Source organism: Coregonus lavaretus, assembly GCF_964263955.1.
Source record: "Coregonus lavaretus genome assembly, chromosome: 26".
Classification (NCBI taxonomy): domain Eukaryota; kingdom Metazoa; phylum Chordata; class Actinopteri; order Salmoniformes; family Salmonidae; genus Coregonus; species Coregonus lavaretus.
Genome location: NC_140013.1, coordinates 40949848 through 40960526, shown reverse-complemented (window position 1 = coordinate 40960526; position 10679 = coordinate 40949848). Strand labels below are relative to the sequence as shown.

The following is a 10679-nucleotide window of genomic DNA, read 5'->3' as shown; positions in this document are numbered from 1 at the left end:
AGTCTGACGGCGTGGTGCCAGGTAAACAACCTCTCCCTCAACGTCAGTCTGACGGCGTGGTGCCAGGTTAACAACCTCTCCCTCAACGTCAGTCTGACGGCGTGGTGCCAGGTTAACAACCTCTCCCTCAACGTCAGTCTGATGGCGTGGTGCCAGGTAAACAACCTCTCCCTCAACGTCAGTCTGACGGCGTGGTGCCAGGTAAACAACCTCTCCCTCAACGTCAGTCTGACGGCGTGGTGCCAGGTAAACAACCTCTCCCTCAACGTCAGCAAAACAAAGGAGCTGATTGTGGACTTCAGGAGGAACCAGGCTGGACACGCCCCCATCCTCATCAGTGGGGCCGCCGTGGAAACGGTCAATAACTTCAAATTCCTCGGCGTACACATCTCGGAGAAGCTGAATGAAATGGTCAAACCACATGGACACCGTGGTGAAGAAGGCACGACAGCGACTCTTCAACCTCAGGATGCTGAAGAAATTCGGCCTGTCCCCGAGGGCCTTCACAGTGTTCTACAGGAGCACCATCGAGAGCATACTGTCGGGCTGCATCACAGCCTGGTACGGCAACTCCACCGCCGCGGACCGCAAGGCCCTTCAGAGGGTGATACGTGCAGCCCAACCCACCATCGGGTGCTCACTGCCTGCCCTCCAGGACACCTACAACACCAGGTGTCTCAGGAAGGCCAAGAAGATCATCAGGGACCCAAGCTATGCCCTGTTCTCCCCGCTTCCATCACTCAGACACGGGCAGTATAGGAGCATCATGGCAGTATAGGAGCATCATGGCAGTATAGGAGCATCGTGGCAGTATAGGAGCATCATGGCAAAAACTGTCAGACTGGCCAATAGTTTCTACCCTCAGACCATCAGGCTGCTGAACAGCCACCCCTAGTCAGCTACCTGCTCCCCCTCCCCCCTGCTGTTCCCCCTATGGACATCACCCCCACCCCCTCAACACTCTTTACTCTGCCTGCTGTTCCCCCTATGGACATCCCCCCACCCCCTCAACACTCTATACTCTGCCTGCTGTTCCCCCTATCATTATCACTCCCACCCCCTCAACACTCTTTACTCTGCCTGCTGTTCCCCCAATGGTCATCACCCCCTCAACAGTCTTTACTCTGCCTGCTGTTCCCCCAATGGTCATCATCCCCACCCCCTCAACAGTCTTTACTCTGCCTGCTGTTCCCCCTATGGTCATCACCCCTGCAACAGTCTTTACTCTGCCTGCTGTTCCCCCAATGGTCATCACCCCTGCAACAGTCTTTACTCTGCCTGCTGTTCCCCCAATGGTCATCACCCCCTCAACAGTCTTTACTCTGCCTGCTGTTCCCCCTATCGTCATCACCCCCACCTCTGCCTGTATTTATTAATCTGCTACAGTATTATGTCTACAGTGCTATTGCTATTTATATTGTTGTTGTTGTTTACTACCATTGCCATTATTTTATTTAGCTTAGTCCTGCGTGTTGGAGCTCAGAGCCTAAGATTTTCCACTGTACCCTGCAATCAAACCTGCAACCATGTACATGTGACCATTAAACACTCTGAATATCTGAATCTTCTGTTTTCACAGTTAACCCATTGCCTTGGATAGACCGATGTAGTGTCCCATAGCCTGTTTTAGCATCGCCGTTGAGAACTCTAGACATTTTGAAGTAGTCAACTGGATGGGTCTTCCAATGGGTTAAGGAAGAATCACATAATTCCTAATTCCATTTAGCTCGTCAGGAGGGATCAGCCAATGAATTATACTCATGAGAAAATATTCCATAACTGCAGGTGGCAGTAAATCCCCAACCTTGGCTTTATACATGTTCAGACAACACACTACTCGAAGTAGAAGAAGAAGAAATGGACTACTTTAAAATGGAGCCCTCGATGGTGCTGCCCGTCTCAGGAGCCATTGGATGGCACAGATCATGTTAGGCTATCTCAAGTAGTTTCACTTCACAATGAAACGGAAACACATCTGTTCTTATGCTCCACCAGTCTCTCCATTGTAAGAATAAGACAGAAAGACTACATGAGGTTATCAATGTCTCATTTAATCAGTAATGTGTAAATCAAAGTCTTACGGTGCTATTCCAGAAGCTGAAAGACTTTTCTCAACTTAATTGAAATGAATTATTTATTTATTTTTTGTGATCCAATTGACATTTTAGTCATTTAGCAGACGCTCTTATCCAGAGCGACTTACAATTAGTGAGTGCATACATTTTTCATACTGACCCCCCCCCCCCCTCCCCCGTGGGGGTATGCAGCATTTACCGTGAATAACATCTTTGTGAATGCGGAAACATTGCCTTTCAGTCACGATACAATGCTGCTGTAGGGATTGAACCCAGCCCTAGTTCTAGTCCATTTTTTTGTTTGTTTTAACAGAAGTCCTCTGTTCCACCCTACTGCTCCTGGGTCCACACCTTCAACAACCAGCCTCGTGTTTACTTCCATCAGTCCCGATGTGCTCCAGGCTGTCGGCACAGAGAGGAATGCGTCCCAAATGGCACCCTATTCCCTACATAGTGCACTACTTTTGACAAGGGCCCATAGGGTTCTGGACAAAAGTAGTGCACTATGTTTAGAGATCAGGGTGCCATTTGAGATAGAGTCTCCCCAGGTGGATAATATTACAACACATTGCCGTCCCTGTTTGTCTACTACCAATCCTTCACACAATGGCAGTAACAACACATACGTTTTAACAGAAACAGGAATGTCTTGTAGTTTGTTGATGTTGTCAAGGGGGACCTTTGTCAAGGGGGGGCCAATGGAACAAAGCCAGCCCTGTGCTGTTGTTCTCCAACACATTAGCAGGATGTCTACTTACAGCACACAGTCAGCTACATATCTTAAAATGGGAGATGATTTTTGTCTAACCAGATACTTTATGAATGAAATAACAAAAATAAAGGACACCGGTTGCGTCCCAAATGGCAACCTAAATCCCTATGGGCCCTGGTCAAAAGTAGTGCACTAAATAGGGAATAGGGTGTCATTTGGGACGCAAAATGATAATAGTTTTTTTTTACATTATAAAAGCTACATATTACGTAACACCTGATTTAACTAAGGGGGCATTATGTGTAAGGACCTACATTTACTGCACAGAGCACACAACCACATCAACACAATTAGTAAATATATTTACACAAATAATCACTATAAAAACCTGTGCTTATACACCCCACCAACACAAAGTACAAATATGAGCATATAAAAACTTGAAACAAGGGATAATTTTTAGGATTAAGGGTCCCTCAAAGTCCTCTCTTTCTGAGTTCACGGTTAATCTATAATAAGTGTATTTAGTATCTTTAAACAGCTTTCTTACAAACAAATCCAATAGACATATTTTTTCTCAACTGAAATGCATCTGATGATAATTTTACAATTAAGTGTTCCTCCAAATCCTCTCTTTGTGAGTTCACAGTGTTTTCCATCATTTAGTATCTTGCTGAAGCTGATATGCATTGTTTTAAAAACTGAAATGCATCTTTTAACAACTGAAATGCTTCTTTCAAACCGTACCGATAAGAACACATCTCGGTCAGGTCCGTCGCTGTTCCTCCAGTCCGTATAAACTCCAGTCTCTTTCCCTCCCTTTAGTCTCAACATTCAGAGGTATGCCTCAGCACTGCGTACCGAGGGGTACCTGGAGGGGTAGTGGTTGGAGCCGGGGTAGCTGTAACTGGACGGCTGCCTCTGGAGCTGGGGCTGGGGCTGGGGCTGGGGCTGGTACTGGGGCTGGTACTGGGGCTGGTACTGGGGCTGGTACTGGGGCTGAGGGGGGTAAGACGTGTATTGACTAGGGCTGTTCCTGGAGTACATGTACCTGTCTTTCCTTTTATCCTCTCTGACGTTACAGCAGCAGAACATGCAACCGCCGGCGAAGAGGAAGGCAGAGGAGACCCATCCGATGTAGAGAGCCTCTCCCAGCTCCCTGCGCTGGGCATCGATCAGCAGGGGGTTGTAGAAGTCACGGATGATAGTGTGACCCGTCCAGGAGACTGGGATGATGACGCAGACGCAGGCCCCGAGGATCATGCTGCCGGCGATGATGAGCACCGTGCGTTTGGCCCGGTCGTTGTCCTGGATGCAGGCGGTGCACTGTAACCCCAGGAGAGAGATGAGCAGCCCAACCCCTCCCAGGGCCACGGCACAGCACATCAGACCCCTGGCCGCCTGCAGGTCTGGAGGCAGAGCCAGGAGGGAGTCGTACACCTTACACTGCATCCTGATGTTGGCCTGTCTGAAGCAGTTCATCCACAGACCCTCGTAGCGCGTCTCGAACACGATGATGTTCTCGCCGATGAAGGCCGTCACACGCCACATGGGCATCCCCGTGCTGGCAGCCGTCCCGATCAGACCGATGAGAGACAGCAACAAGCCAACGATCTCCAGAGCTGAGTTGGCCATGGCCTGACCCTGTCCTGCCTAACCCACCTAGACCTAATAGTCCACAGGGAAGTCACAGTAGTGTCTAACTAACCCACCTAGTCCACAGGCTGAGGAGAGTCGCAGTAGGATCTAACTAACCCACCTAGTCCACAGGCTGAGGGGAGTCGCATTAGGATCTAACTAACCCACCTAGTCCACAGGCTGAGGGAAGTCGCAGTAGGATCTAACTAACCCACCTAGTCCACAGGCTGAGGGAAGTCGCAGTAGTGTCTAACTAACCCACCTAGTCCACAGGCTGAGGGGAGTCGCAGTAGGATCTAACTAACCCACCTAGTCCACAGGCTGAGGGAAGTCGCAGTAGGATCTAACTAACCCACCTAGTCCACAGGCTGAGGGGAGTCGCAGTAGGATCTGACTACAGTGAGAAGCTGCTTCCCTCCTTCCCCTCCGGATAAGTTTTGCATCCCGTTGGAAGATGAGAGGAGCTGATAGGTGATAGGTGTACAGGTGATGGGTGTGCCCCTGTAAAGCCTCCTCCCTCCGTCTCTTCCCCTGGTCAGGACAGGTGAATGGGAGGGGAGGGGACTGGGTCTGTTGCTAGGAGACAGAATCCCTGGGGACAGGAAGTGTTGTTCTATTGTAACAGCAGGTCTGGGAGCTGTAGGAGGATGGGAAGGAGGTGTGTGGGTGTGTGGTGTGTCAAATCATCAAGTCAAATATTATTTGTCACATGCGCCGAATACAACACGTATAGACTTTACCGTGAAATGCTTATACAAGCCCTTTCCCAACAATGCAGAGTTAAAAAGTAAGAAAAGATTAGCAAAAATAAAAATAGTAACATAATAAAATAACAATAACGAGTCTAGATACAAGAAGTACCAGTACTGAGTCAATGTGCAGGGGTACGAGGTAGTTGAGGTAATTGAGGTAATATGTACATGTAGGTAGGGGTAAAAGTGACTAGGCAATCAGCATAGATAATGAACAGAGTAGCAGCAGCGTGTGAAAGTGTGTCTATGTGTGAGTGTGTGTGCGGCGTCAATATGCATGTGTGTGTGTGTGTGTGTTTTGTGTGTTTGAGCTTAAGTAGTGTGTGAGTGTGTGTGCAAGTGTGAGTGTGAGTGTGTGGGTAGAGTCTAGTGAGTGTTCATAGAGCCAGTGCAAGAGAGTCCGTGTAAAAAACAGTGTGTGTGTGTGTGTGTGTGTGTGTGTGTGTGTGTGTGAGTGTGTGTGTGTGTGTGTTTGTGTTTGTTTGTGTGTGTGTGTGTGTGTGTGTGTGTGTGTCTAACACACACTGTTTATTCACAGGGCTCAGTTTGCTCTCCTGACTGGATCCTGTTTTACAATTGACTGACCTTATTGACTGATAGCGCTTTAGGAGAGTCTCCCAGGAGTCTGCTGGGTATATGACCCAAAACAAAACACTTTAATATCCCATACCTCAGAGTTAAAACATTTACAATTACACAGTTTGTATTTGAACACAATTCATAAATGAAGTTTCAATTAACTTCCTGAATTAAACATCTATTTGACCCCAGCTTCCTCTTCTTCCTCTACTACTACTACTGTCCTATGGTTTTGGGTGTGAATCCATCTGTCTGTCTCTGTGTCAGTGTCAGTGTCAGTGTCAGTGTCTGTGTCTGTCTCTGTCTCTGTCTCTGTCTCTGTCTCTGTCTCTGTCTCTGTCTCTGTCTCTCTCTCTGTCTCTGTCTCTGTCTCTGTCTCTGTCTCTGTCTCTGTCTCTGTCTCTGTCTCTGTCTCTGTCTCTGTCTCTCTCTCTGTCTCTGTCTCTGTCTCTGTCTCTCTGTCTGTCTCTGTCTCTGTCTCTGTCTCTGTCTCTGTCTCTGTCTCTGTCTCTATCTCTATCTCTGTCTCTGTCTCTGTCTCTGTCTCTGTCTCTCTGTCTCTCTGTCTCTCTGTCTCTGTGTCTGTCTCTGTCTCTGTGTCTCTGTCTGTCTCTGTATCTATGTCTGTCTCTGTGTCTGTCTCTGTCTCTATGTCTGTCTCTATATGTCTGTCTCTGTGTTTGTCTGTATCCTGTTGCCTCAGGAGTTGTGAGCTATGTAGTCATTCCTTTCTGTCTTCCCTGACGTGATACTCTCTGGTTAGATAGATTTGCATCATGGTGTGAAGGCGTGTGTGTCAGTCAGGACCAGTCTGGTTTGGCCTGTTGTGTTCAGGTACATTTCCAGTGACAACAAACGATACAATGGAGCATTCTAAACCCAGCATTCTAAACCCAGCATTCTAAACCCAGCATTCTAAACCCAGCATTCTAAACCCAGCATTCTAAACCCAGCATTCTAAACCCAGCATTCTAAACCCAGCATTCTAAACCCAACATTCTAAACCCAACATTCTAAACCCAGCATTCTAAACCCAACATTCTAAACCCAGCATTCTAAACCCAGCATTCTAAACCCAGCATTCTAAACCCAGCATTCTAAAACAAACATTCTAAACCCAGCATTCTAAAACAAACATTCTAAACCCAGCATTCTAAACCCAACATTCCACCAGAGAGGACAGGAACTGGTTGAGTGAGAACAAACCATTCTCTGACTCCATAAAAGTAATAACTGGTTCTTGGTCAGGATGATCGTAGATAAAGCTGTAATACACATTTTAAAGGAAAAAGTTATAGATTTTTTATTGTGAACCAAATTGGCCTCAATTTAGGCCAGTGCTGTAAAAAACAGAAACAGAAAACTTCATGAAAACAACAAACTTTTAGACAATCTGAAAATAGCAGGTAAACAGAAACAGGGGTTGGTAAGTTCTTTGGACAATATTAGTGCAATCTTGTGAAGCCCTTTTTGCTTAACCACATCATTCCACAGCCATTGGTAGGATCATGCTCAATATTTACACATAACTGACGAGTATATTTACACAATTAAACACACAACTCCCACCTACAGTTAAACACATACACACAACTCCCACCTAAACACAAAGACACAACACATACATTGAATTTCACATAGGTGTGCTTAATGGGTTTTTTCTCTCTCTCTCTCTGAACAAAATAATCAACGATTGGGCCATTTCCAGTAAGAGACATCTGGTCATTTCAGTGTCTCTGTTTCATAGTCCCCTCTCTGACATTTCAACAACGCTCGGATCCAAATAACTAAAATGAATTCTATTCTATGTAACAATATGAGTTCTGTTTATTCTACTTTTACTTATTGGTTCCAAGCAGGCATCAGTCAAAGTAAGTCTTAAGTCCATGTTGTTCTGGGCTGGGTTTCTCTCACATGTACTGGTTAGGAGCGTAGACCACAGATCCGGGTGGAGCTGAGTAGTTAGGTTGGTAGGAATATGGCTGGTATGTGTACGATGATCCTGGCTGGTAGTTCACTCCAGGCTGGTAGTTCACTCCGGGCTGGTAGTTCACTCCAGGCTGGTAGACATACCCAGGCCCGTTGGGGTTATAGACCATCCTCTCCCTCTCATCGTCTCCTACCCGGGGCGCGTGGCGACTAAGCAGTATGACCCCAGCCACAAACAGCAGAGCCGAGGTCACCCATCCGATGTAGAGTGCCTCCCCCAGCTCCCTGCGCTGGGCGTCGATCAGCAGGGGGTTGTAGAAGTCCCGGATGATCACGTTGGCTGTCCAGGACACTGGAATGATGGTGGTGACACAGCCTACAAGGAACAGGCATCCCCCGGTCACCAGGACAATGTGCTTGGTGCGCGGCCGGTGGTCCACCACCTTAGTACACCTCATCCCCACGGCAGAGAGGATCAGAGCGATGGCGGACACCGCTACGGAGGAACACATGAGGCCTCTGGCGGCCTGCAGGTCTGCAGGGAGGAACAGCAGAGAGTCGTACACCTTGCACTGCATCCTGATGTTGGCTTGTCTGTAGCAGTTCATCCACAGACCCTCCCAGCGCGTCTCCATGACGATGATGTTCTCCTGGATAAATGCTGTCACCTTCCACATGGGCAAGCCCGTCACAGCGGAGACGCCGATCAGGCCGACAAATCCGAAGATCAGCGCCACAACCTCGCAGCAGACAGCCTCGGAGCGGGCCTTCTTCTCTACCTTCTTCTTCTCCTCATACACTGAGTCCATGTACGACTTGGCCGCTTTTTCGTCATAGGCCGGGTCCACGTAGGACTGAGGCGGCTTCCCGTAGACACTGTAAGCGGTGGCACTGCCCATGTAGGACCGGTCCATGTTGGCTGGCTGTCGGTTAGAGGACCCAACCGAGGACTGGCTTATCAGAGCTCTCCTCCCTCTATCTCACCGCTGAACTAAATGAGAGGACAGGAGCCGGATGAAGAGGTTATACACCCCAAAAGAGTATGCTAACGATGCAACTCTTCTGGTTCAGGTGCTTTACGACATCAGATAAATGAAGGACAGGGAAACTGGCTGTACCTGCTTTGACGACACAAACAAGTGATTTGAAAGCCGTTGAAACCAGATTTCACAGAGACAATGACTCAGTGAATTGAGAGATGAAGGAGTTAGTACATGGGGTATTCTGTGATGAAGCAGATTGTTACTGTAATGAAATAGAAACCTAACAGTATGACTCAAACAACAAAAAACAAGCAATGATCACTTATTCTAACTGGAAGATTAAACTAAACTTAACACTTAAAATAATATTCCCAAATACTCAGGAACTCTCACCCTCATCATGGTAATTGATCAAGATCATTTGTAGTGTCTTTGGCACAATACAACAAAGGTATAATAATGTTTGTTGTACTTTAATACACAACCACCAAGCAACAAAACAATCTATGATTAAATCACATCAGAGTAAAAAATAAATAAATCAAATAATAATATCCCAGGACTCAGGAACATGTTCATCCTAATCCCACATTCCCATGGCAACAGTATTCATCCTAATCCCACATTCCCATGGCAACAGTATTCATCCTAATCCCACATTCCCATGGCAACAGTATTCATCCTAATCACAGCGGTGTGTTGTGTTTGGTACAACACAGCAAAGCTTTATTACAGTGTAACACCGCAGATACACAGCATAAGGACACCAGATTCCCTTCCACGATTCTCAATACGTATCTCTCTCTCTCTCTCTCTCTCTCTCTCTCTCTCTCTCTCTCTCTCTGTCTCTGTCTCTGTCTCTGTCTCTGTCTCTGTCTCTGTCTCTGTCTCTGTCTCTCTCTCTCTCTCTCTCTCTATCTCTCTCTCTCTCTCTCTCTCTCTCTCTCTCTCTCTCTCTCTCTCTCTCTCTCTCTGTCTCTCTCTCTCTCTCTCTGTCTCTCTCTCTCTCTCTCTCTCTCACACACACACACACCCACACACACACTGTTAATTACTCCTGTGTTTTGTTCCCTTCACATGAAGAGTGAGTAAACAAGCCCAGAGTACAGTTGTTGTTCTCCATAATTCAAGTTCTTCATGTGTATAGTACTCAGATATAAAAAAGAAGATAAAAAAAAAAGAACAGTGACATGAGGAATAAAAACACAGTGAATAACTAATAACAATAACATGGCTATATACAGGAAGTATAAATTAACATGGCTATATACAGGAAGTATAAATTAACATGGCTATATACAGGAAGTAGAAAAGAACATGTCTATATACAGGAAGTAGAAAAGAACATGTCTATATACAGGAAGTAGAAAAGAACATGTCTATATACAGGAAGTAGAAAATAACATGGCTATATACAGGAAGTAGAAAATAACATGGCGATATACAGGAAGTACCAGTACCGAGTCGATGTGCAGGGGTACGAGGTAATTGAGGTAGATATGTACACTACCAGTCAAAAGTTTGGACACACCTACTCACTCAAGGGTTTTTCTTTATTTTTACTATTTTCTACATTGTAGAATAATAGCGAAGACATCAAAACTATGAAATAACACATATGGAATCATGTAGTAACCAAAAAAGTGTTAAACAAATATATATATATATATATATATATATATATATATATATATATATATATTTTATATTTGAGATTCTTCAAAAAGCCACCCTTTGCCTTGATGACAGCTTTGCACACTCTTGGCATTCTCTCAACCAGCTTCATGAGGTAGTCACCTGGAATCCATTTCAATTAACAGGTCTGCCTTGTTAAAAGTTAATTTGTGGAATTTATTTCCTTCTTAATGCATTTGAGCCAAATCAGTTGTGTTGTGACAAGGTAGGTGGGGTATACAGAAGATAGCCCTATTTGGTAAAAGACCAAGTCCATATTATGGCAAGAACAGCTCAAATAAGCAAAGAGAAACGACAGTCCATCATTACTTTAAGA

At 45.9% G+C, this 10679-nt stretch overlaps 2 protein-coding genes across 2 annotated transcripts; both read right to left on the bottom strand.

Annotated features, from left to right (window-relative positions):
• Positions 1-3621: 3621 nt before the first annotated feature.
• LOC311102222 (claudin-4-like) lies at positions 3622-4422 on the bottom strand (the record flags this gene model as incomplete). The annotated part of the gene is made up of 1 exon (XM_084143482.1): positions 3622-4422. The coding sequence occupies one exon, from the start codon at positions 4420-4422 to the stop codon at positions 3622-3624; it is 801 nt and encodes a 266-aa protein (XP_083999608.1).
• Positions 4423-7043: 2621 nt separating this feature from the next.
• On the bottom strand, positions 7044-8584 carry cldn8.2 (claudin 8.2; the record flags this gene model as incomplete). The annotated part of the gene is made up of 1 exon (XM_084143481.1): positions 7044-8584. The coding sequence occupies one exon, from the start codon at positions 8582-8584 to the stop codon at positions 7667-7669; it is 918 nt and encodes a 305-aa protein (XP_083999607.1). The 3' UTR covers positions 7044-7666.
• Positions 8585-10679: the final 2095 nt, after the last annotated feature.